Here is a 27010-nt window from a genome sequence, read left to right as displayed (position 1 = left end):
TTGTGGATGCTCATGGGACAAATCTTATTGCTTACATGTGTGCATTTATTTTTCACCCTCAGATTGTTGTGCTAAAGGAACTTCTCAAAGTAGGTTCACATGGGAATTAGCAAACTGCTTGTTAGCTTATGGGAACTCACAAATTGCTTCAAGCTACTTAAAAGAATTCACAGAATCACCAGGTTGGAAGAGACCTTCAAGATCGCTGAGTCCAACCCGGCCCTGACACCTCAACCAAACCACAGCACCGAGTGCCACATCCAGGCTTTCTTTGAACACATCCAGGGATGGTGACTCCACCCCCACCCCGGGCAGGTCATTCCAGTACTTCATCAACCTTTCTGCAAGAAACTTTTTCCGAGTTTCCAACCTATCGGTGCAGCTTAAGAACCGAGAGGCCAGCTTTCTGCCCCCTTCCTGCAGCTCCTCACCTGCATCCTGTTCATGGCCTCCCGCAGCTGGTCCAGCTGGTGGGCAGAGCTGAGGGCTTCCAGGCGGATGTCCGTCAGCTTCATCTCCTTGTCGCGCAGCTCGTTGCGCAGCTGCATCACCGTCTCGGCCTCGCTGTCAGCGCACTCAGAGATCCTGCAGGGCACACACAAATGCACAGCTCGCTCCTTTCCCGCAGGGTGCTCCTCCAGGAGTTATTGGGAGAGGAGGAATGAAACCCTTCTCGTCCTGCTCGAAGCAGGTGGCAATTCCAGCTTGCTGGATTAGTGGTGCCACAAAGCCGGTATTAAACAGGTCATGGAAATTTTAGGGTCTAACGAAACAAAGATGTCTTGGTTTTCTTTAATCACCATCCGAAAAATCAGGACTATCCTGCTATTGGATAGCCCTGATTTTTTTCACTGTAGTTGCCATAGAGGAAAACTTCTAAAGCCAAAATCGAAATAAATTAAGGGGGTGCAGGCATTTAACAGCAGTCGCTTGGAGATTGATGAGTTCGCAGACAGATTTAAAGCTCACCAGGTGTGCACAGCTGGGTTTCCCTGCACTGCTCTGGAGGGCTTTGCAACTCTACACCTATTCAAGCATGATAAATTCCTACTCACTTTAAAGAACTCAAGCTTAAAAAATTTTTGGTGGCATTTTCCTTCCCTCCACCCACAAAAAAAAAAAAAAAAAAGTTTATGAGTGAGTAAGAACATATCAGCACATTTGTAACTGTATCTGTATAAAGATCAACCACACAGCTGCAGGCTTTAAGAGAGATTTTACCTAACATGTCTTTCCCTAAATCAGGTTAATGAGAGATGTCTTCCCCACCAAAAAGCCAAAACACACTACTTTCACTTGTGCTCTATCCTTCCCCCAGTTCACATATTTACTCCTTGTTCGTGTTTATCCTTTTGGCTTCTATAGCAAGGTGAGATGTACCCACACACAGCATTTTGGCTGATGACAGATGGGATCATCATTTGACAACCTTCTGGCCTCAGAGTTCTAAAGCACGACTTGCTGTGGTCACCAGAAATGCACTGAGTTCGGCTCAAGAGACAGAGGAAGCTTTGAAACAAAAATCATGGGGGATTATCTTCTGCTACTGACATTTCAGCACAGTTATACAGCTGGAAACTATTGCTATTGTTTTCAGCTCTTCGTGTGAAAACAAGTGGAGGGGAACTACTGCAATGCATTTGTTCTGAAACCAGGCTGGAAGCTCTGCATGACCTCCCAAGGTCAGGAGGCTGTCTGGTAATTACAGGTTTCACAATACTGCCTGTTACAACTCTCTGTATTTATCTGTCCTGCTCAAAAAAGCTACTGATGGAATTGACATAAAAGCTGTTTCAGTAAATAAAAACAGCGTGGCAAGGGAATTGTTAAACTTTATTTCACAGGTGGCCACGGAAAGGACCAGGCACAGGTGGCTGGGGAGCTGCAGAAGGAAAGAGGGGTGGATCATCTCCATTCACAAGTGGTGAGATGAGCTGATCTGTATCACTAAACCCCAGGGTTTGATTTCCTTTTCCTTTATCTGAATTTGTCAATAGAATTGGAAACTTATCACAACAGACTGATACAATGCGTGCCGTGTTTAGACAAGAGAAACAGAAACCCAGATTTGGCCTGGTTTGTTTAATTAACAGCAAGAGATCCAATTACTTTGGCACCTCAAGGTCACCTTGGTCATAAATACTCTTGATACTCAGTACATTCTGCTGAGAGAGCAACCCAATGAAATATTTACACTTCAGTACTGACACAATGGTTTTTGGCTTCCTGGACACTAATGCAAAGGCACTGGGTTGGGAGTCGGCTCAAGCACCCTTAAACCTCTGAATACGTCAGTTCAGCACTTCTGTCCTCTGCCTTTCCTCTACCAATGCAGCAAGATGCCTTCCATGACGTTTTCTGTCTAAAAGTTACAAAACATCACTTACAGGGAGTTGGAATGGGAAGCTCTCAGCAGCGGTGTTGAAACAGTAGTGGTGTGGTGTGGCAGCTTTGGTGAGGAAGGTAAGGAAGAATCAGTCATCTCCTCAATGTCTGAATGAGAAGATGCTGACTTGGGAGATTTCTTTTTCCCAAAAGCTTGCTTGAAGGAGCTGCGTAACTGGAAGAAAAAAAACAAGACCACAGCAGCAGGTCCGTCATTAATAGGGAAACCAGGCAAAAAAAGCCCACGGGGTAAAAACTCTCAACATGCAAATACTCCAGATGCTACAGCCATACTCACACACATAGTTAACACAGGTGAAAAATGGAAAAACAAGCTTTTTTTTTCTTTTTTTTTTTCCTCCCCTTTAACTATTTTATCAGATTAATAAGGTCAATGGGAGTGGCTACGGATGCTTCCTAATTTTTAAGAGCTATTTGACAGCAGACTCTTGCTCAGTGCAGCAAGCTTTAGAGCGGCGTGGTGACAGCTTGCAGCTGTGCTGGCACAGGGCCCAGCCCAGGTTAATGGTGCTGGCAGGGTTAGTGGTGTCAATGGTGGGTTAGCTTGGTACCTCCCAGTTTAAAGTAGGTCCTCCTTACCTCGTTGACCTGCCGGAAGAAGTGCAAGCGAAAGGAAGTGGGGGGAAGGAAAAAAAGACATGTTTTAACAGATAAAGCCAGTGATAAGGGAAGTTCTGGATTTCTAAGACAAACACGACCAATGATTAACAAAGACAAACAGTTACTCAACACCGGAACCCTGCATTTTCCAAAACCAGGTGTCTCCAACCACACAAGGCCCTTTTTTTTGCGTTACCTGAGGAAGACACCGGATCCAAACTCTCTTAACTACTTAAATTACATTTTCTCCTTAGTTCAGGCAGAGTCTTTTGGCTAAGAGCCAAGTTAATAATCTATTTCTCCTTGCAGGAACAGGTATTTTACCATGTGAAAACACTGCAACTTCTCTACCTACCTGCAACTAAAATAACCTTCTGTAATGTGACTGCCATTTTCCAAACGAGAATTACTATTCATCAACATCATTAAACTGATGTTACCCCCAAGTTACAATTCAACAGGCAGCGTTCAAAAAGCATTTGGACAATGTTCTTAGGTATATGGTTTCACTTTCAGGGAGCCCTAAAAGTTAAAGCCCCTTGGCATCAAGGTCTGGACTTGATGATCCTCACGGCTCCCTTCCCACTCAGGATACTCTATGTACACCTTTTAATGCCATTGCAAATTACACTCTGTACACAGGCTGGCTGAATATGAGCTGAGAGCTGTTTTCAAGCTAAACAAAGACTCCTACAACGAGAAATATTGAAAAATCTGGTGTTTCAGCTCTGAATGGACAGCTGCATTGCTTCTACACAGAACACAAGGATCTTGGCTGAGAACCTCCTCAGCACTGGTGGAATAGAGAATGTGTGAATCAGATTCAGCTCACGCATTCTTTTCAGTAGTGTTTTAATTTCTAATCTTCATTTCAAAGCAATGATGCACTCATTTTTAGTAACAGCATAAAAATGCTGTCCTATTTCTCCTACTTCATGCAAACTTTATTTATTTATCTTTATAACAAGAAAATGTTCCCTTAACCTTCTTCAAAAATAGTTTTCTGATGAATGAGAAATGCAGGCTGATGTAGGACCATATCCACTAGGTTACAATAACAAAGAATAGAGGCTAAACAAGAATTTTAAGAAGTGTTTCTCTTAACCAAGGCTCAATGACTATGAAAGTTTTATGTCACAAACTAAGGGTTGCTAGAAATTTAGAAGTTACAGCAAATTCCTTTGGATACATACTAACATACAGCATGAGAAGGATTTAGAAAAGAACCGATTATTTAAGGGGCAGAGTGGAAATGCTTCTTTTATGAAGCAGCTAGCAACACCAAGAGATACCAAAATGAAACCTTTGAGATAAGAGAGAAATCAAAACAGAAACTTGTTCAGGAAGCTCTTTCTTACAGTTCAGGAGTTTCATCAACATTTCTGAGAGGATATTGTGCAAATACAAATGAAGCTTTTACCAGCTCTAACCACACTTTGCATCTCTACAGATTTATCTGCACACCCAAGAGATCCAGGGAGATTTAAATTCAGTGGGAAGAAAGGGGTGGATTGTTTTACTGGCTACAATAAAGGATCTAGGGACTTCAGTCCAAACTACAGTCAGACTAGGTCACTAAGGCAGTTATGGTCTAAGTGAAAATGGAGTTGAAGACAATGTACCTTTCCTCCAGTATAGGGTACCTTGTACATAGTATGTGATGAGCAAAGAGGGAAAAATGGGAAATGACAGGTAAGTATTGCAAAAACTTCCAAAAGAGATGTCTGTCACAAAAAGTTTATAAAGATCAGTATTTTTTTTTCTTTATATTATTCCTAGAACTCCAAGTTAATGCTGGACAAAGAGTTCCTAAAATGTTTAATATGTTCACTTATAAAAAAACCCCTATGAGATAAATACAAAAAAAAACCCACCACAAGAATGATCTTCTGTTGTGGGTTTGTTTTACTCTAATGACAGATGCCACATTTTCCTTAAGGGGCTGGACACCCCTTCAGCCAGAACTGATCTTTGACAGCTATTTCTAATTTAAAACTGGCCTTTTAGCTGTCAAGCTAAAATTCAATCCCGTGCCGAGTCAACACAAGGATATCCATCACTTCCAACTCAATTAAGCCTTCAGAGGAGAATTTACCCAGGATTTAAGCAGTGCACAGTCCTTGTGCTGACCTGCTGCACGAGGCAGGAAGGAGCAGCCGGGTGAATTTCACCGTGCATGTCCTGACAGTTTCACATAAACCTCACGCAGTCTGCTCAAACACACTCACCCAGTTCTTCCTCTTCTTTTTCTTGGAGTCACTCTCGATGTTGCTGCCCACGCTGGAGTGGCTGGTGGCACTGTTAATGCTGGAGACGCTGTCCGAGGAGTGCTGCCTCCTGATCCGCAGGTCCGTGGGCTGAGCAGCTCCAGGAGCTGGATACGAACGGAGGCAGCGTCAAAATTAACCAGGAAATTTGATGAATGGTATTAATCATGCAACCCTGAAGAAACATTTAGGGAAAGCAGCACTCTGACAATCACTTATTCCAAGGGATGCCTTGCGTATTTCACATCCTTGTTTCTTGTGACGAGACTAAAATCTGAGACGCTTCAAACGTTGCCTTCAGCAATTTATCCCAGTGTAAACCACTGGCTTACTCTGGGCAACTCTGATGGTTACATCAGGTTTTACCCAGAGGACTGAAGCCTCAATGGAGAGCCCTGGAGTGTCTGTATGTGGTGCTTGTTTCTCACCTTTGCAGTTGAGCTCAGGTGTGTTGATGACCCCGTTGATGGCAGCCTGAGCAGCAGCATTTTGTTTCTTCAGGAGTTCAATTGTCTTCCTTAACTCGTTTAGTTCCGAGTCCTTGAATAAGGAAAAAAACCACATATGATAGTACACGGGAGAAGAACTCCAAATATGCTGCTTTTCCATCTGAGTTTTGGTAGTTCATAGTGAGTTTATAGAATATAAATGTACAAGGAAGTGAAAATGAGGTTTGGGATAGCTGGGGAAGCACACCCTCAACAAGGTGCAAAACAGCTTGGGTATTACGATACAAAAAAAGGCATGTATTCTGTAATGCAGAAATAATGTCTATTCAAGTATACTGGCCAAAAACACAATGCTGCCAGCCTTGGAAGTGTTTTCTTGGTGTTTCTTTCAAACACGCCCATGTATGGCTGCACTGGGATGAAACATACTGCAGAAATATGCAACACTGAAGACCTGTGTCCAAAGCAACAACTGATAGGAATAACCTGATCAGTTGCCACAAAATCCCAGTGCAGAAAATAAGTGTTTTATAAAAATTATAAATTTGTATAAATATTGCATTTTACTCTGTCACCACAAATGAGGGCACTAAGGCAAAATGTGTGTATCTGACTTCCCCCCCCCCGCCCCCAACCATGGAAGGAGCACGGGCAACAATGCTGGAAACAGAAATGAAGACTTCCCAAATCCTTTTGAGGCTTGCCTTTTGTTCTGCTGTCATGGTCAGGCTCTGCAGGCGGATCGTCATGTTCCCCAGGCTCTGCTCAAACGCTGCCACCAGGTGAGCCTGAAATCAAACCACACAGGAGGAGTTTGTTCTCTTCCCCCAAAAAAGGAGTATTTCTGCAGGTATTTAATCAGTCCACCCAGTGCATGGTGTTGTTTGTTGTGTAAACGGTGCAGAGAAAACAACACTGCTTAGAAGAGGTCAAATGAGTAGAGCACACATCATGGAAATTCTTGCCAACAGTAAAAAATAAATCAGGTTTTTGGATAGAGAAGAGTCAGGCAGAAACTTCTCTCCAACTAAACCACGACAGCTATCCTTGTGGATAAGTGAGGCAAAAAGATGCTGGCAGCCACAGGGGTGGAGGTTCTCACTGTGTTCATCCCACCAGGAGAAGCAGCTTTGCCAGCTCAAAAGACTTCTCCAACATCTGAGCTCACCTTGCCTCCAACCAAGGGCAGCTTCCTGCTGCTTGGACAATTACCCGTTTTTCTTTTCGCAAGGAAAGACAAAAAAGATTTCTCTGTGCTTCTTGGGAGAAGAGTGTAGAATCTTTTCCCCAGGAAGCACGGAGAACACGGTGTCCATTACATGAAAGGCATCAGCTAGGAACTGAAAATGACTGAGAGGCAAAAGGAAGGAAAAGTAGATTGAAAAGATGGAAAAGAATATAAGAAACTGTACTTCTAGAGCCATGGCATGGCACTGTTTTATGGGTATTCATATGCATGTGCACACGTAACTGATCACAGGTATATTTAAAGATATATTTGTCTCATTAGCCATAATCATCTACACTAACCATAGAAAAAATAGCTTTATCTACCTATTAAAAATAATTCTATATGCACAATGACAAGTAAAACTGAGAAATCCTTCCAAGCAGAAAAGAACATTTTCTCATCTAAAAAAAATAATGAATAGCAAAGCCTTTCACAGTGCTATTCCAGACTCATTCAGCAGCAGCACACAGTTGACTTATCCCAAATAACTGTTCTCACATTCACAATGAAAACAAACATGAGCAGTACAATAACATGGGGATGTGCAACTCTCATTCCCATCAGCCCCTATGAAAATAAGCAGAGCTGAGACTGTGAGAAAATGGCAAAAAGTAATTCAAAACCTAACACTACACACGTAGGAAAATCTAAATATTTATTTTAAAAACATAGAGCGCGCAGCTTCTGTTGGGGAGGACGAACAGGGAACAACAAAGCTGATATTCAGGGACCCTCAGCAATACTTTTCAAAAGCAAAAAATAAATGGGTAAGCAGGACTGCACGGATTAGGAACAGGATGCAAACCCTCAATGCTTTGACCTGAGCCTTAAAAACCAACTGCTCTTTCAAAACTGGATCTTGCAATTCTTCCTAACTCAAAATCAAACAGTGAGCTATTAAAAAAAAATGATTCTTTACTTTTCATAGCTGGAGCAAAATGCTTTCAAATTCATGCCCTTGATGGCTTGAGAAGCATCAACAACTGCAGTATCTATGCAAGGAAATTCAGGAAAAAAATTGTAAATTGAAGAGATTCATTGGAATTGTCTGAGTTTTAATTACCTTTTATTAAAGGAATTATATCTAAAGAAAATGGCCCAGTAGCTTAATTAACAGCATTCATTTATCTCAGTCTTTCTGGGAACAGACTTTGCCTTTTACATTGAAAAAGGGCACATTCTCTGGAAAGAGGTGGCTAGAATTTAGTACTAGGACAGTTACAGCAACATCTCTGTTGCCAATTTGTGGACAAATCAGGGGCAGGCTCAAGTCTAAGAAGTTTAAATAGCATGAATAAAACACTGCGAAATTTTAGCAAAGTGAATGAAGCAAAAATGGAATATTATCAAAATAATGAATGATATGCTAACTTTTTTTTTTTTTTTTTTGATAAAAGCCCGTAAGAAAAAACCCCACAAAAACCCAAATGACCCCAATCCAAACAAAAACCTGCAGGAGTGTACATTAAAAACTGTTCTCCACAAAGAGAGCGGCAGTGACCACACGGAAATTCTTGGGCAGATGAAGAGCAGCTGGGCCAGGCAGTGAGCAGTCTGTGCTGAGCACCAGCCCAGTGACCCTGAACTGTGGCAAGGAGAATGCAATAAAGCCAAGGCACAGCCAAATGAGCTGCTCAGCTGACAAGCTCTTTGTCTGAAGGACACAAGCTGGGTTATTTAACAACATCATTAAAAACCGATGCAAGAGAATCTGGTCCTGCTCTCCCACAAGCGAAAGAAACTTCTGGGGAGGAACCAACTTGTGTATCCATCCCCTTTGTATTTGAAAGGCAGATATAAGACTTAACTTTTGGAAGATGTTTAAACTGCTTTCTTTTCCTCTTGGGACAGTGACTAAGTGGTTTCATAGGGTCAAAGCCCTTTGATTTGAGTTCTCTGTTGTAACTGTGCTCCTGGCTTTCCAGCCCCATTTCCAAGCTGAATAAAGCACTGTGATGCCTGCAGTGGACAGATTTCCCCTTGAACCTTATTGCTCAGGTGAAACCTGTCCTTTCCTTTGCACTCCCCCTACTCCAAGAGCCGATGGACAGGAATGCCCCCTTCAAGCAGCACATGTTCTGATGTTTATTCATTCCCATAAACCAGGATGTCAGTACGATCTGATCTGCTCGCTATTCATCTGCAGCTTATTTACTCTAGAATTGCTTGTTTTTCCTGCAAGCTTCTGTGTTGCAGATTCCTGCTATCTGTGACTGTAGCACAGAACACACAAATAAACCTGCTCGGGGTCATGCAGTATTGCCTCAACACCTCCTGGATTCCAAGTTTTTGTTTTTTTTTTTTCCAAGTGTCTTAAATTACTTGTCCCTCAAATTCCTGAAAGGAACAAGCAGAAGTATTGTCTACACTGACAAAAAGTCAGGCATCTCCATTCTTTAGGCTTAACTTCATATTAGTTTCCAGAGCCCCTTATGCCAGTATTATCTATCACGCCATTAACCCACATCTTTATGCAACAGAAAAAACCATAATGCATTTCAGCCCAAGCTTCTATTAACTTTTACTCCTACCAATTATAATATTTATCTGCATCTCATTCCATCCAAATGTCAAAGCAAGACACCGTTTATAAAAAAAGACCCCATCCTCCATGATTTTCTCAGGACCTTAAGATGGCTTTACATACGTACAAAGCCAAATTAATATCATTACTCAGTTTTTAAAGAAGGGTGTAAGATAATTTAGTAGGGCAGAGGAAACTATTTTTGGACATGCCCCACACATGCACGCAGTTATTTCTCTGAACACATCAGCAATACGAACGGAAAGTTACACATATGAAATCTTTTTGTCACTTAAAGAAAACTGTGTGGCATTTGTTGCATGAAATGCATTCCAGGTCAGGGCTTGCTCTTGGAGTTGTACTCACATTAGCAGTCAGCTGAGTTGTCAGAGCTGACACTTTTTCTTGGGACGCATCCAATTCTCTCCGCAGCTTGCGGATCTGTGGGTTTGGAGAGAGCACTTCAGTGCATCGTAACGAGGAGAAATCAAACAGCAAGACACACAGTGCACGGTGCCATTTGTGCTCGGCAAAGGGGATGTGCTCTTACCTCTGACTGGCACTTCTCTTCAGGCTGTAAGATAAAAGGAGGCATGTGAGGATATTACAACATAACCAGCCCGACAAATTTATGCAAATTCTCCTTCTGCGTTTCAAAAACTCCAATGTGAATTCTTTATTTTGGATTCCCACGTCCATATTCAGTCTAATTCAATCTCCTACTTTATTTACTCTTAAGGAAAACAGACTGCTGGATGTACTTCCTTCTGCAGGAAGGAATTTGGGCTCCACCTCCCAGCCTGCTGACCAGAGCACCTCTGATCCCAATCACAGAAGCATGAAGAAGTCCTGGCTCCGTCCACAAGGAGCACGAGGCTCTGAAGAACCAAGACTGCCACAGAACTTGGCTGATCCCAGGCAATTCCCTTCGTCCCACGCTCAGCTCTCCATGGGAAGGAGGTCACGTTTTTGCATTCCAAAGTGATGCAGAAAAAAAAAAAAAAAATTAAAAAAATTCCTCCCACTTGGGTGCTGCCTAGGCACTGTGGCAATGAAGAAGAGAGGACACGCTTCCAGCTCTGAGGATGCCAAGTGCATGTACTGACCACGACAGAACTGTGGCTGCTATGGGCTGTTTCTAACCACAGCTATCAGCCAAGGAGAAGTACGGGGTGGGAAGTCACACGCTCCCACTGTTCCTAAGTAAACATGCCCACTGCCAGCCACCAGGAAAACTACACCCATCCAAACACACAGCTGGGGCCACTTGTGCAGCAAGCACAGGAACCTGAAGCTCTGAGTGTTCCCCTGTATTTTCAAACCTCAGTAAGCCGTATTTTTTTGGATCAGGTAACCAAAATGAATACATGCTTGTGGAGAAAACGGAACTGGCAGAGCGAATAAATGGCCTTTTTTTAAAGAATTATTAATTATCTGTGCATTAAAAACTGGACTTAAACTTTTTAGTAGCAAATCATTACTATAAGGATGGGATGACTTTATTCAGCAAATTCTGGGATGCTATAAGTAATCAAATCTCCTCCTACCTACTAAGGTGCTTTGTAGCAAAACCTACTTAGCACAGCATAAAATACAGACTCAAAAAATCAAGCGCTGCTTTTAGGCCACTGAATTCTGTGTTTAATGAGGATACTGCTAAATATTCACAGGCATCTTCAAGAACATAATCATTCCTTTCCTAGCTAGCATTCAGAACACAGTCAAATGAAAACTGCTTTTTTCCTGCTCCTTGAGTGGCAAAACTAGCACAGCCAGACAGGTCAATTCAATAATTTTAATGAATAAATACTCTTCATTCCATTATACTCACTGTGGAATAAATAGATGATGTACTGGACACCAAAGAGAGAGAAGAACCATGTACTAAAGGAAAGAAAATAAACACAATGAATGTAAGTGCACTAACCACAGAGTGGAATCACCATAAATCATTCACTGTCAACCACCAACCTGCTGAAGAAATACTTTCACAAATTTCATCATCCATCACTAACACAATTCTATTACTGCAGCAGTAAGGTACGGTTTGAAGCATGCATTGCCAGCTGATACGATCCATAACCTTGGATTTGGCAAAGCTGTTTTAAAATTCTCCTAAGACTTGTTTGTTTAGGAAAATGAGGTGTGCCCAAAAAAGTTTAAACAAGTTTTGATGAAGAAACTGATCCGAAATAAATATTTCTCTGTGGATGGTTTATCTTAAAATTCTTGCAGAAGGGCTTACTCAACAACAACAAAAAAATCAACAAAAAACCCCAAGAAATGCTGATGATTACAAAATTAATTCTAAGTACTTAATCTTCAGTTTCATGTGAGATTGAGGGGTTTTTATTTTTTTTTTAAACAGCAGACCAAGATGGGAAAGTCCTGAGAAATCCAGAATACCCAGCTCCAGTGTGTAACCAGATGCTCCAGGAAAAGATGTGGAGGTCCCAAGATTAAAAAAAAGAAGTCTAATTTTAGGCCTGTGAATTGTCCTCTAAATGCAGCTGTATCTTCCTTCTGCTGACTGCACCAGTGCATCAGTGAGCCCAACATTCCCTTCCCCTGCAGGGTTTCTTGGTCTTTCTTTAAAGCAATTTTTTAACAAGGCCAAGTTTGCTGTTTCAATGAAGAAATGAACAGTGAAAACATGACTACAAAACTTCCTGGAAAAGGAATAGTTTCAAGCAATTTTTGCATTTAAATTCAATAAAGGGCATACAGATACACTGATGGCCTAGATGATCTGCAGAAGTCCCTTCCAACCCTACCTATTCTGTGATTCTCAAGGCTGTTACCACCACCCAGGCATCAGGATTTACATACAAATATAGCATTATTTCATTCTTTATTACGCTATTGACAAAAGTACCTGAAGCTATTCTTTCTGCTACTGAAACATGCAAAATCTTCCTTTATTTTTAGAAACCAGTAGTACTGAACTGAAACTGCAACTCAAAATTCAGTAACTGAACACAAATCATATGAAACAGCATAAAATCACTTTTTCTAAGTCCTCCAGAAAAAAAAAAAAAAAAAAAAAAGAAGTTTAGAAAAGCTGCCATTTTTCTCTAATAACCTACTGAAATTCTACATTCGTAATAAATGGGTTCTGCTTTCCCACTGACATTATATCCTAAGGCAACACTGGAAAGAGAAGTAAACAAGGTATAAGCTGGCTTCTGAAGGAATTAAGGACAATTTAAAAAACCCACAAAAAAGTTTAAGGAAAAAACCTCACACCCATTCCCTTTCTGTGGGTGATCACATTTTCAATTAAAATGATCTTTCTAGTCAGGCATTAAGGACTTTACTGCACTAAGAACATAAAAATAAGTGGTGTGAGTCAGAGCCAGGCTCTGTCTAATGGTGTGCTCCAGCCCTGGCTGCAACCACAGCCCATGTTTACTGAAAAGAACGAGGAGACAGGTACACAGTGATTGCTCCCCAGGTACATCTTTGCACTTTCTGGGAATCAGCAGAGATGGAAATTCCAGGGATGGAAAGCGCAGTCAGACCACGATTTCACGTGTTGTGACCTCTCTACCATAAACTCGCTTAACTGCTACTCAATCCACTAACACATTTTGTCTGGAAGGAGAAATTTTCTTGTGTTGAGAGATTCAATTCTTTGCAGTTGTTTCAGAGCTGCTGCTGATGCTGAATCAGTCATTAAGCTCCTCAGGTGCCTCTACATCACTGTGCCAAGAGAAGGAATGGATAACCAACCTCATTTCCTAACAAACCAAATTCAATATATGCCCCTTCAGCCATCATCTTTCAAGCTGAAGATTTCAATTTTAACTTGGTATCACAGATGTTCTGCATGTAAGATCTACCTCTCGCTTTTCTTTACTTGCATTTTCCCGTTGAGATTTTCAAGACGGAAAGCCCAAAGTGAGGCAACATTGCACAAGGCCACAAATGGACTCATACGGGGAGTAGAATGTTATTTTCTGGTGTGCCTCCCCGTATTTTTCCTTGTTGAATTTTTTTTCCTAACAGAGATGCAACCAAAAAAGAGCCCTACCAGCTGGCCAGAGAGGAAACAGAAACCTTTACCATGGACTTGGTCACACACATCCTGCAGTTAGCATCAGCTGGAATTTTTAAGATCACATTGGGACTTTAATACAGGAGAGAAGACTCAAAATGAGAAAAGAAGGGGAAGAATATATAATCCTGGGAATCCTACTCCTGCCTTGTGAAACACCACCATCACATTGATTTATTTAGGCTGGAAAAGACATCTAAGATCACGCAGTGCAAGCATTAACCCAGCACTGCCACGGCCATCACTAAACCATGTCCCTGAGGGCCACATCCACATGGCTCCCAAATTCCTCCACGAATGGTGACTCACGGGCGTCGTTGGAACTTGGGCATAAATTCAGATTTCTCACTTAAGGACAACTAAGGAGTTAATGTATTTGTGCAATTTCTTTTTAGAGTATCTGCAGATGGCTACTTGAAGGCTATTTAGTTAGGAGCCTGAAGGCAGTTACGCTCTTGATGCAATTCCTGTTTCTTGCAGCCAGCATGCACCTGCACGCAGCCTACAACCCCAAACTGGTCTGAAGCTATTATTTTAAAGCACTGTAAATGCACAGGCAAGCATGTATCATTTTTAATGCTAGAAAAGAAAGGCTCTAGCTGTGATCATCTGCCCAGCGAGCAGAAAGAACAACTGGTATTGCAGTCAGTAGCACAAAAAGGAATAACAATTTATAACCCAACGATAACAAAGGGTTTTTTGCCTCTTGGAGGCTGAAGTACCAGGGTGGAGCCAGTGGCAGCCCACCTCCTGGGGAAGACTGTTGGCTGGGGGAGTGGGGAAACTGGAAAGCCAAGAGACCGCTCAATTTTTACCCCGTGAAAAATTTATTCAATTTTTATGTTGCCTTTTTCCCCCGTGAAGCTCTGGGGAGTTTGGAGGCTGCTCCTGCTGGCACCTCCACAGCCCTGAGCCCTGTCTGTCACAAGAGTTCTGTACTGCAAGGCTGACCAACCTCCCCACCTACATGCTGTGCTGCACTTCACATCCAGAGACAGGAGAAGAAAAGGCTTCAAAGAATAAATCCTGGCCCTGCTGCAGTTAATGAGAAGCAAATGTCTTGTAATCTTATGCGCTAGGAAATAATTAAGAAGTAGGATGGTAAGCTTCGTTTAAGACCGGATTTATGCTTCATTGACACTGGATGATTGTATAAAATCAATTTGTTCACTAACCACAAATTTAAATTTTTATAATACTTTTTAATCTATTTTCTCAAGGATTATTATCTCTCTTATTAGCAGGAACTAGTAAGCAGGTGGTTCCTGCCTTCTCTACAGCCAGGGAAGTCACAGAAGACCTTTCTCCCAAAGATAAAAATAGAGAGACTGCACCTAAACATTCAACCCATCTGGTAAAATATTATTATCCTTTTAGGTGTGAAAATTTGAGGAAAATCTAAAAGGGATCTTCAGCATGTCCACTGGAGGGTCAAATTCCTTCCTCAGATAGAAAACTGGTATTTTCCAACCACTTTCAAGTCCAGAACTTAGTGGATGTTTCTTGGACTTCCGTTTTATTACTTTTTTCAAATGAATAAAAAGCGCTTAATAGAATGTTTCACCTAACAATTTTCAAATTTTCCTTTTCTTTTTTTTTCTTTTTCTTTTTTTTTTTTTTTAATGGCTCTTCTTCAGACATGCAATATGTATTAAATGTTTATCCCAAGTATCCTCTCTGCCAGACAAGAATTTCTGAACTACAAGAGAGAGTTTAACTTCCAACGCACCAAAACGGATTTGCTGCAATTTTGAGCACAGTTAAAAGACTAAGACTACAATTTTTTGGAGGATGTCTTCAATAAAACCCAAGCAAGTTTTGCTGCAGTAGCTCCTTCAGTAAATCACTGAAGTGTAACACAGATGCAGCGATTCAAATTCCTTCACAGATTATATTAGGGGACAATTTAGTAAGAGCATCACAGTACAGAACTTGACTGGCTGAGCATCTGGCAGTCTTTGTCTATGATCACTCAGCTTTCTGAGAGCAAACAAAGGTTAATTCCTGCAATGACTCAGCTTTTAGCCCTACAGCATCATTCTAGTAATTTTCAACCCCCAATGAAAATCCTCAGCCACAGACCTCTAAAATACAATTAAATGTACTGAAGTTAGATTGACTAAATTCAATAACCAATTAATTAATTAATCTTTCCAGAGACATACCCAATACATATTTTAGGCAAAAAAGCCATGACAGGATAACCCGAATCTCCAGGAAGGCAGTTGGTGGATCTCAAAGGCTTCTGCAAGCACTGAAGGGTTAATGCTGAAAGAGTTTCCTATGAACAACTCCATGCTTGACTTTGAAAAGTGCAGTGCTTGAGGATTTTAATATGCACTGACAGCCGCTCCTGCTACAGCTACAAGGATGCCTGACCAGCAGCAACCAAACTAAATATTCATTTATAGGTAAATGCCTTTTCTTATTGTATTTACATGGGTTCATTTTATCAGGTGTGGTTACATACTTGAAAAGATGATGAAGCACTAAAAAGACAAGCCTAGATGTTCTAAAGCACTACCCAATTCCTTTCTTTGGAAAATCTGTTGTTATCGAGCCAGGACATTCGGCAGAAACGGAAAGCAGAGAAAATCTGAGTACAGATTAAATACTGGAAAAATTACTGGGATAGAAACAGTCCAATTGACATCACTCATCTACAGATAAGTGATACCATCTATAGATATGGATAAATATAGATCTATCTGTATCTACAGATAAGTTCTACTTATCTACAGCAGAACCTTGGAGATACAAGTCCAAAATAACCCTACTGAAGAAACACTAATGTGCTGACTCTAAGCATGAATTAGTCATTCTGAGAGCACTAAAAATGAAGCAGAGGATATGTTTAAGCCATTTCTTGAACAGGCAAGATCTAGGTACAACACTATTTCAGTGATTGCTTTGGTCAGACACAGGAAATAAAACATCATCATTCTCTTTGGGACCAGAGACAGGACCTGAGGGAACGGCCAGGAGAGGTTTAGGTTGGGTATCACGAGAAGGCTTCTCACCCAGAGGGTGTTTGGCACTAGAACAGCTCCCCAGGGCAGTGGTCACAGCAACAAGGCTGGCAGAGTTTAAGGAGTGTTCGGACAATGCTCTCGGGCACACGGGGTAATTGTTGGGGTGTCCTGAGCAGGGCCAGGAGTAGGATTTGATGATCCTCGTGCTTCCCTTCCAACACTCTGATTCTACGACCAGAACAACCGCGACTAGGGCTACGGTTTTCCCCGACACCGAGAAAGCCGCGCTCGAGCAGAAAAGCGCCGAGCTCCCGCGCCAACGCCACCCTCGGAGCACTCCCATCCCCAGGGGACTCTACTGACCCTCCTCGAAGCCGTCGCGGAAGGAGCCAGAGCGGCTCATGGTGCGGCTCTTCTCGTCCAGGGACATGGAGCTGTTGCGGAGGCGCGTGTCGCCGTAGGGGTCGTAGGGCGCGTCGGCGTTGGACAGGCTGTGCGTGCGCAGCATGCTGGGGTTGGACAGGCTCATCTGCGCCGCGCTCGTGGGGCTCGCTGCAAAGCCAGCAACAGACACACGCTGTTGGAACCCTGGGAGCTGAGGATTTCAGGTTTTCTGCGCTAACAGGCACTGACCCTCAAGCAAACACGACATTTTGACCCGAGGCCGCGGAACAAACCCACGGCACGTGGCGTTACTGCCGCAACCGTGGATTTACGTGCCCGGTTTGGTTTTTCTTCGTGCAGCTCCACCCCTACTTTAGAGGCATGAGTTTTTGATATCGCCTTCCCCAGGCTTCACTGTTTTTCAAAGCAAACTAGGCTAGCGAATGCAAAAACTCAAGTAAAATAAAGTAATTTTAAACGCCGGGTGATACGTCTGTGTTTCCACAAACACACTCAGCCACCTCACTAACACCTCCCAGGCATGAACTAATTAACCCCTCGTTTAATTTGGAGCTGTTCTCCCACAAAAATGGTAGTATTTTGTCTATACAGAGCAGGACTTACCTTCTTCAAAGCCTTCAAGTTCTAAGAAAATGACATTTTTCTATATATTTTAGTCACAAATGTAAAGAGCTTTAGTTTCCTAACAGCTGCATAGGTCAGAACGTTCTTTCCACTATGACGTCCTGAGAACTGTAAAATATTAGTTTTGCCTTAAAAGCCAATATTCTCCCAGACAGTGTTGAGTACACAAGTACTCCAATCTCACATTTCTTGAAAGAACTTCTGCACTAAAACTATGCCTGCTATTTACTAAGAATTAGTTGATTTGTGGGTAAAAAAAAAAAAAAAACAAAATCATTGTTCATCTGGGCAGGCTCCTCTTAGTCTGCTGCCATTGTCTGTTCCCATACAGACCATCAACTGATCGAGACTATTGTAGAAGACAGGATAAATCAGTTTACAAGCGCTCAACTTTCATATCATCATTTGCTCTTGAATTAAATCCAAGCACCCTTCTTAACTCCAGTATCTCTAAGTTCTCTTTTTAAGAACATAGAAAAACATTTTCTTTTTTTTTTGTATTAATTGCTGTTTGTGGTCAAATAGCTTTTGAAGCTAATGCAAATAATCTCCAACTAGCTACATATTAAGAGTTAAGTTTCTGGGTCTAAGACAACACTTTTTGTTTTATTTTTTTTTAATTTCATTACTTTCCTGACAGTTTGCTAGCTGTTGGAAATGTAGCCATGCTGTGTGTATATTCAGCTGAAATTTTGCTAAGTGTCAGTTTATTTAAAGCCACTTATTGAACGTGTTTCTTTCCAGCACACTCAAAGAAAGGCTCTAGAATGTCACTACTGCAACTCAAAACCACACTAGAAATAAGCGACTATGCAATCTGCTCCAAATTCACACAAGTTCACAAGTACAAGCTTGAGTATTTTGCACATAATTATTATATATAAACTCGTTATTATATAGAAGTTATCATAAACAATATATTTATTTTAAATAATAATATTAACTACTATGGAGGGGCTTCTGAAAGTCATAAAAAACCAGGCATTTTCCTTCCAAATGTCAATTAAAGACAAAATTTACAATCCTGAAGAAATTGCAAGGCAACTAAGGCATATTTAACCAGCCCACCAGAGATGAGCACCACTAGCACTTCAAATCAGGTTACTTCAACTGCTGATAGGGTCAACTAAAACCTGCAATGCTTCAAGGATCCTGCCAATCAGCTTGCAATGTTTCCTTCATTTAAAATGTGTTCATCAATGAAATTAAGTGAAGGGATGGCAGTTTTTCTGACCTGAAACTCCCCTGACTTTTATATATAGCTCCATCGAGCTTTCTGCATTTTTCCTACAGGCTGCTTGAAAAAGACAAAGTTAAACTGATGACACTGGCACATAGAGTAAGTAAAATGCTTGGATTTTAGAGAATTATTGCTATACAGCAGGCAACATCTTACTAAGCACCCCAATGTGTGATATCAGCTGACAGCTCTACTGAACTTTTTATAAAGCTCACAATTTATATTAAGGAATCTGATTACTCCCAGAGAAGTAGTTTCAAAGTTACTGCAAGTATGGCACCTTTGGGCATAAGAGATAATGATGCTAATTAGGCACTCTCATTTCAATGAAAGTGCTTCCTCAGGTTCAACGTGGGCCTTGGAGCTGCTGAATGAAAATGATCTTGTGTAACACATGCTGCTCTCAGGACATACAATGCATTGCCATGATTATTCAAACAGATAATTATTCACCAAGCTGCGAGAAGTTAAATCTAGTTCCAGAGGGTGATGTTATGCTGGAGCCAGATGAAAATGGAGAGTTGGCAGCAGTATCCTGCAGTCCTCCTGCTGAATGGGACCGGAGCCATTCCTTTGCATCCTCTTGACTACGGAGCTGCGAGGACGGAGTATACCTGCAAGAACAATTTTCACTATCAACTTCGATATTTATTTGACTTTTTTGTTTTTTTTAAAAAAAACAACAAAACAACAACCATGAAATGTCACAAGGCTTGGGGTGGGAGAGAGAGAGAGAGAAAGAAAAATGGAAGAATCCTCATATGACATTAAAGGATTAAATAATACAAACCAAACAGAATTCTGAATTAAGGAGCTGCTCCTTAAGCTCTTGCATCATGTTCCTCATTCATTTCACCTCTGTTTGGGGGGGAAAACCAAATCTCAAACTTCTTTCCTATGGCTACAGGTATGGTGAACCAAAAGTTACAGGTAGAAGCGGTGCAGTGTAGAACTGTAGGATAAAATGTAGTGTGTGCTACATCATATGATTTAAAATTAAAACCTGTAAGTTGGAAAACCTTTCCCAAAGTTATGCCAAAATTCTAACGCTGTTCAAATACTTTGGTATATCAATAATATAGCTGACTTTTTGCAATATTATAACCAAATTTGAGTCAACAAAGCCATTACCAGGACTTTTTTCAACAAGCTGTGACCCAGTATTTCATATTCCAGAGACAGTTATATAAGGCCAGGGGAGGTTTACCCCATTTAGTTCAAAACTAACAGCATTAAAACATCATAAAGGAGACTGTGTTTAGCCTTTTCTGAAGGCAATGAAAATAGCAGAAACATGGTCTACGCTGGCATCCGTGGCAAAACACCCACTGGCTTCAGCTTAAGCTTGATTTATTGTGTGTATGTGTGAAAAACAGGTATGTCAGGTCAGGTGTTATGTGAGCTACGTGATACGGTACAGCTCTGAACAGCCAGAGCATCACGGAAACACTTGTCTGCCTATGGAATTCATGTCTGTCTTGGGCTATGCCATCACCTCTGGACAAACATTTATGAATTATTAGTCCTCCTTCCAAAAACTTAGAGCCTATTATTTACTGATACTATCTGTTTGTCTGAAGGGAATCAAATTAATTAAACACCCTACAATAAGATATCACTTATTAAGCCTCTTCTAAATCAATGGGAACACTGCAATAAGTTAAAAAGTCAAACTGCTTTCAAAAAAATACATCCATTTCTCTGCTGATGCCTCAACACTTAAACACCAGTCCCTGACAATCTTTATCTCTTAAACTTTGCATATAAATCAGTTTATTTGGAAAGGGGCTTTGAACAGTCATGTTACCTTAACACACTACAGATTTATTTTTATTTCTGGCATTAATACCCACCTCTTCAGCACTCAAATGTTTTTGTCTTAGAAGAGAGTATTTATTAGAGACATACTTGAGGACCACAGAAACATTAAAACAAGCTGCCATTTTAAGGAAGGCTTTCAGTACTCAGCTTCATGGGACAAGGCTGCTGTGAAGAACACGATGCATAGCACAGAAAAAATCACAGCTGCAGTACCAAGGCACTGATCCCAGAAGCTGCACTAAGCAATTCAGAAGCCCCAATTTCCTAAACTGTCAGAGATACCTCCTGTAAATTCTCTAACATGTAAGGCATTTAGTTAACATAGTTAATAGTAATTCTGGCTAGAATTGCTTGTATTAATTGGGGGGGGGGGGGGGGGGGGGAAGGATGTTATAAAAATCGCTACCTTACAGACGTACAGTATACGTGAGAAGACAACTGCTAAAAGTTTATTTGGTGATTTTTTGTTGTTATTTTCTAGGGGAGTAGAGCCCTACAGATTTAGGTATTCTGATGCTTTTTTCTTTTTTTTTTTTTAATTAATATGTCCAATTTCATCCTGAAAGGTTTGGCATGATCTTGTAAATCTTTTCTATTTATATAACAACACCAAGGTTCCCAGGGTTAAAATGATCCCAGGTCATTCCAGGTAACAGCAACAGAAAAAACAACATTACTGTTTTTAAATCAAGCCCAGGGATGGTTCAAGATGCTTTTCAGCAATTAAGCCAGAAAAAACGCACATTTCTTGCTCAAGCAGAGAGGCCACTGGATGAAAAGAGCACCATTGACAATGGCCTTCTGTGAGGATTGAAAAAAAGCAAGAAAGCAAGCAAGCAAGCAAGAAAGAATGAAAACAAGAAGGAAAAAAGAAAGGAGGAGTATTGTTGCCACCTCTTGCAAACTGCGACCATCACCACCAGCCACAACAGAAACACAAAGCAAACTCCAAAGGCACCACAGAAGATGTTAAACCACGTGGAAACACCAATACCTGAGTCCCTTCTTAGGCAAAGTGTTCCTATCAAGATGTGGGTCGCTGCAGAAAAGTTAAAAGAAAAGAACTTCAGAGAAGAACAAAAGGGAAGGAATAAGATCAGGACAAAGGACGTACAAACATCTGCATCACCTTTTCAGAGAGAAAGGTGCTGGGGCCTCCCTACAGAAACATGCACAGACCTCCTCACCCAGGTGGGGTTTGCACAAACATGCAGCTGGTACCATGCCAATGAACCACGTCTGTCCACAACCTCATTTCGCTGTCTCTCCTACCCACAATGAACAAAAATGGCTCTTTAAAACATCAAATGGGTGTTTAAAAAGATGCTTTTCAGCAGGCTATTGGTAAAACCTGATGGGAATCTTCAAGTCCAAACCAGCTTCCCATCATTTCTTTCAGCAGACACCATTTAGGGAACGCAACTAATTATTGTACTGTATTGAGCCCAGACTGTTTAAATTCCCAAATCTTAGCCTAAGTTCCATTAGCAAAGTGAAACGGACCAATCAGTCACCCAAAACTCAACTATTTCAATTTATGTTTTTACAACGGATGAGGAGAGCCTGTTAATTTGTTTTTTAAAAAAATATCCCCGTACTTAAGTAAGTTAATTAAGCGACAACCCTTATAGCTAAGTTACAATATGGGACTGACTAAAATTACATCACCGAGCAAAAGTGAGCTGGAATGTTTAGATTTGTGTCATCTTTTCTTAACTTTAGCATTCATTTGTGCAAGGATGAATGTACCTAAGTAGCTGGAAAACACTCATGAGCCAAGCTGCAGTAAGAGACTGACGACACTGAATGACACAGGGACTTCACGACAAAAAGGACAGGCCAGAAAGGCAGTAGAAAAAGCAGCATGCCAGAGGAATGCTGAAATGCTAGTGAGAGTTTAGATTTGTAGGAAAAAAAAACCCCAAAAAACGAAGGGCAAGATTTTCAAATTGCCTTTGGCAAAGATATGAGGGGTGGGTTAAAAATACTCCCCCCAAACCAAAGGACATTCCCAGAAACGAGAGCAACTCCAAAAACATGCCAACTGTGCTATATGCCCCTCTCCAGACGGGTCTGGTTGGGTGGCTGGGTGTTTGCAGGGACTCTCACTGGCATGTCTTTGTGTCAGTTCACACCTGGACGATGAACACAGCAGAGCAGTCCACTGAGCACGGGCTGACACAAAACAATTTGCTTCACTGAGATGGGCAACAAAACCTACAGCCTGGAGCGTACTCCTGTCCTGAGACAGCATTACCTGTCCTGCCTCCTGGGCAAAGTATTTCGGCAGAATTTGGGGCTAGCAGCGGGGGAAGAAAGAGGGCTAGAAAGAGCAGTCCAACAAGACAGAAAACAAGAGAAGGAGTATTAGAATGAAAAGATGAGAGAACAAAAAGGAGTTATAATAAAACACAAACAGAACCCCAAAGTGTCAGAACATCACATTCAGGTGATTTTTTTCCATTGAGACACAGCTACAAAATCCTTGATGTGCACTCATCACTACACAGTGGGATGGAGCTGATCTCCAGGGCTTGGAAGGGTTCTACTGCCAGCTACAAGGAGTCCCTCAGAGACCACTGCTGAGTTCACCCCAGTGTCAGCTCAGTGTGCCACCAATCCAGCTCTGATGCTGGAAAAGCCCTGCTCCCTCCTCCCAGGTCCTTCCTCGTGTCCACACAGGTACCAGTGAATCTCACTGTACATGGAGCCGGGGAACTGAGCGGTCTGAAATACAATTCAGCTGATTGTTTTTCACTTGGATCCAGCTTCCCGTAGGATTCGGGAAGCATTCACGTGAATGCTTGTACTGAGATACCGTACAGTACAAGTATCTCAGTACTGGAGATGGGAAAAGGCAGCAGGGAGAGGATGAGAAGGGATCAAGTGACAATGGAGATGGGGATTGGTCTTTTCAGCATCACCTCCAGTTTGAAAGTCATCAAATTCTATCATCAAAAGTTTAACAGGAAACGGCCAACTTTTCAGATCTAAATTGGAGGCTTTTTAAAATATCACTATCAGCTCAATTAACAGCAGATCTTTGGAAGGATAACCTATGATGCAAAATTCAAGTATAAGGTGCCACCCGGTAGCAAAAAAAAGCTGTCACATTGGCTGTGACAGCAAATTTAAAACCTCACCTGAACCCGTCCTCCTGCTCTGAACTGGGCTCCTTTCCTGGAATAACTTATCTGGATGTTCTAGCCCTAGAGTTCCCTGCATTATATGGCGAGAGACATCACTTGATCTGTATCTGCAGCATTGGCTGCTGCTGCCAGGGCCTCATTCCCACTTGAGATACAGACATGGAAACAAGAGAAAAACCCACCAACCTCTCAGACAACGTCGTCTTAACGCTGTTGGTTCGGACGAAGGGCGTCAGAGAATCATCCTTGGAGGCTGGAATCAAGCCACTGGAGGAGTTATGGCTCAGCCCACCTCCACTGCTCAGGGAGATGTCTATGGACTCGCAGCTGGTGTGAAGGCTGCTGACAGACTGGTATCCAATGCCATCCTTGCTAACTGCAGAGGAGCTACTGGCGTTGGTGCCCCATGTCAGACTGTTGGAGGGAGCCGAGTGTGCAGAACTGGGGCTGGAAGCCAGTGGAGACTGGTTGAGATCTGTGTTTTTACCATAGAGGGGACTGCTGCCCCCGCTGCTCAGCACACCACTGCCAGATGGGGAGTCAAGGTTACCCTGCTGGTTCATGGTAGCGTGAGGGTTGGAGATGACCACTGAGTTCTTCATATTTTCAGCTGTTGTGATGGGAACTTGTTTACTAGGTTTGCCACCAAAAAGTCTGTAAAAAAGAAGACAGCACGAAAAATACATAAAACCGAATAGTAAACACAAGGATATCTCCTATCTAGACCACACATATCATCTTAGCCTCAGAAAACCAGTACTGAGTACATGATCCTAGATTGTACATACGCAACTATAAATTTGTCATCTCCTTGTGTTCACTGTCCCTTGCAATACAGCCCAGAGGCAACTACAACAGCTTCAAATCTCTCTCATGTGTGTCATCTTCCAATCATCAACCAATACTTTCACAAAGCTGAAATGCAGCTTCACAGAACTAAGATGCAATCATATCATCTTCTGTTCCTCAAGGAAAAAAGGACACCAGAGGAACAATCTGATGTACGGAACACTAGAGTCTGAGAGCTCACTGACCAGGATAAATTCTGCACAAATCACCAAATGCTCTGCACAGAAGCAGCTTTTTCTGGGATGCAATGATGTACTCATACCAAACGTAGACTTGTTTCATTCCATGAGCCAAGCTGGCTGGAAATGCTATTTTTCAGTGGAGAATGTGATGTTGTTACCTGCTTTTTGGCACCTGCAACTGGCTAGTACAAAACTGAGTGAGCTCCAGAGCTCAGGGAGGGAGGGGATGGAGGGGGCCGACCGCAGCATCGCTGCTGCCCGTGATGAAGCTGTACTGCCAAGGAAGCAAAGAACCCAGTTCCCTCATAAACAGCCAATGGGAAACTTCTCAGAAGTGCCCAAGAGCCTTAGCAGTAAACACACTTTGGACTAAACCATCAATCATTCCAAAACTAATCTTCAAAATCAGGAAGGAAGTTCACCTTCCACTCCAGCTTCAAACACTCCCCCCAAACATTACTTTTGTTTCTGCCACTTGGCTGCAGTAACTCCCTCTGGAACCTCAGTTTTCCTCACACGTACCTGTATGGATTTGCTTATTTATCATTCACTGTGGAGTTCTGTGGGTGAAACCTCTCAGAACAGAGCACTACAGCACTTTCATGCAAGTGCTCCTAAAGACTGTGGGGTGGGCGTGCACCAGGCAGAGCTCTCTCTGCTTTGGAGTATGCCCAGGCTGCTGGGACACACGGACACTAAGTCACTGTGTCCATCACTTCCCAGAAACACGGGCTGTGTTAGAGCTGGGCACCTGCAGCACAGCTGGAGGGCTGCCCAGCAGCAGTGTCCACACCGCACAGCTGCTTCCTGCAGCTCCAGTGCCTGGAGCACACCGGAGCCGGGCAGCTGCTGCTGCCTACTTGCCACAAGGCACTTGCACAACACTTCCAACTGAAAGGGCAGGTCCAGATCAGACAAAAGGAAGAAATTCTTCGCTGTGAGGGTGGTGGGGCCCTGGCACAGGTTTCCCGGGGAAAATGTGGCTGCTCCATCCCTGGAGTGTTCAAGGCCAAGGCTGAGTGGGCCTTTGAACAAGCTGGGATAGTGGAAGGTGTCTGCCCATGGCAGGGGAGTCAGAATGAGATGATCTTCAAGGTCCCTTCCAACCCAAACCAGTCCATGATTCCATGGCCTTCAGCAGCTCTACTAGCCTGGGGTATTCCTTAAGGTATACCTCTTCAGCTGCCCTGGGGAACCACTCTTAAAGAAAGCTTAAAAAAACCCCAAACACCCACACAACAGTCTTACAAGCTGTTTTTAAGCTACTCCCTGTTTATGACAACATGGAAGTTACATATATTCCCCAACTTAGAGCTAAGTTGGTATCATGACAAAGGTATGGATTCTAAATCACCATGTAGCACCAAAAAAATTGCAGCGCCAAGAGGAAGTATGCAAAAAACAATGCCTGCAACTCAAGTGACTACAAAAATTAAGCTCCGTATCTTCTTTACTGTCATCCTACAAATCAGTAATAAGCGGACGAGGCCCAATTCAACTCTGACGCGTTTCAACACATGACAACTTTGACAGGCTGGTGAAAATTCAAGTGTGAATTTGTAAATCAAAAGAGGGAATAGTTAAATTGAGCCTCAGTGTCTGCCCTTTGAAGCTGCATGTATTTCTAATGTAGCATTTCAATTACGCAGCCAGCAATGTAGCTTTTTAGTAAAATTCCCAATCACATTCCTACCAATGTGCCTGAGGCACACTGAAATCACTGAAAATCTGCATTTCTCCTTGCGTACCCTACAGAAGTGAAAGGCCTACTGGAGTTTTTAAGTAGCCATTGAAGAAAATTACATATTCCAAAGTACGTGGCTTATCTATCACTATCCAGGTACCAAACAAAGTATCTCCCAATTATCCTCACACAGACTCTTCAAATGAAACCACCCATCTAAAAGCAGTTTACAGCATCAGCCTAAGCTGCCATCACAGCCATTATGCTTGCACTGGTGCTTCAGATGGAATGTGGCTTTCTCACATCACTGGAAGCAGGATGATGGAGCGTAACTGTATGCGTATTATGGGAGTCACGACAAAATGAAATGCAAAACACTGCAACTCGAAACAGACAAGCTACTCAAATTCAGTTGGAAAATAATATTAACAGAACTTTTCACCAATATCAAGGCTTTGATATACGCTGCATCAACAAATTAGCTCCTCACCAACTATTTGTTAACGTTAGTGTGTGGGAGTACTCCTGGAGAAATAGAAGACAGATAGGA

The 27010-nt window shown here is 42.1% G+C and overlaps 1 protein-coding gene across 2 annotated transcripts in view; it reads right to left on the bottom strand.

Moving 5' to 3' along the window:
• The window catches only part of NAV2 (neuron navigator 2), a 371525-nt gene that overhangs the window by 16707 nt on the left and 327808 nt on the right, over window positions 1-27010 (bottom strand). Inside the window, exons 16-28 of one of the 2 annotated variants that reach the window (XM_058420870.1) lie at window positions 23932-24399; window positions 22854-22919; window positions 21591-21635; window positions 19229-19389; window positions 16870-17058; window positions 11309-11361; window positions 10028-10051; window positions 9844-9918; window positions 6427-6510; window positions 5702-5813; window positions 5235-5380; window positions 2388-2560; window positions 432-585 (exon numbers count right to left, since the gene is read on the bottom strand). In XM_058420870.1, coding sequence (XP_058276853.1) covers window positions 432-585; window positions 2388-2560; window positions 5235-5380; window positions 5702-5813; window positions 6427-6510; window positions 9844-9918; window positions 10028-10051; window positions 11309-11361; window positions 16870-17058; window positions 19229-19389; window positions 21591-21635; window positions 22854-22919; window positions 23932-24399 — 1750 coding nt within the window. The remainder of the gene's footprint in view (window positions 1-431; window positions 586-2387; window positions 2561-5234; window positions 5381-5701; window positions 5814-6426; window positions 6511-9843; window positions 9919-10027; window positions 10052-11308; window positions 11362-16869; window positions 17059-19228; window positions 19390-21590; window positions 21636-22853; window positions 22920-23931; window positions 24400-27010) is intronic. The other variant, XM_040066269.2, reaches the window with a different exon arrangement.

This window comes from Hirundo rustica, chromosome 6 (assembly GCF_015227805.2).
Source record: "Hirundo rustica isolate bHirRus1 chromosome 6, bHirRus1.pri.v3, whole genome shotgun sequence".
In the NCBI taxonomy this organism is placed as follows: domain Eukaryota; kingdom Metazoa; phylum Chordata; class Aves; order Passeriformes; family Hirundinidae; genus Hirundo; species Hirundo rustica.
The sequence above is the reverse complement of the archived record's forward strand: the minus strand, read 5'-3'. Positions and strand labels throughout refer to the sequence as shown.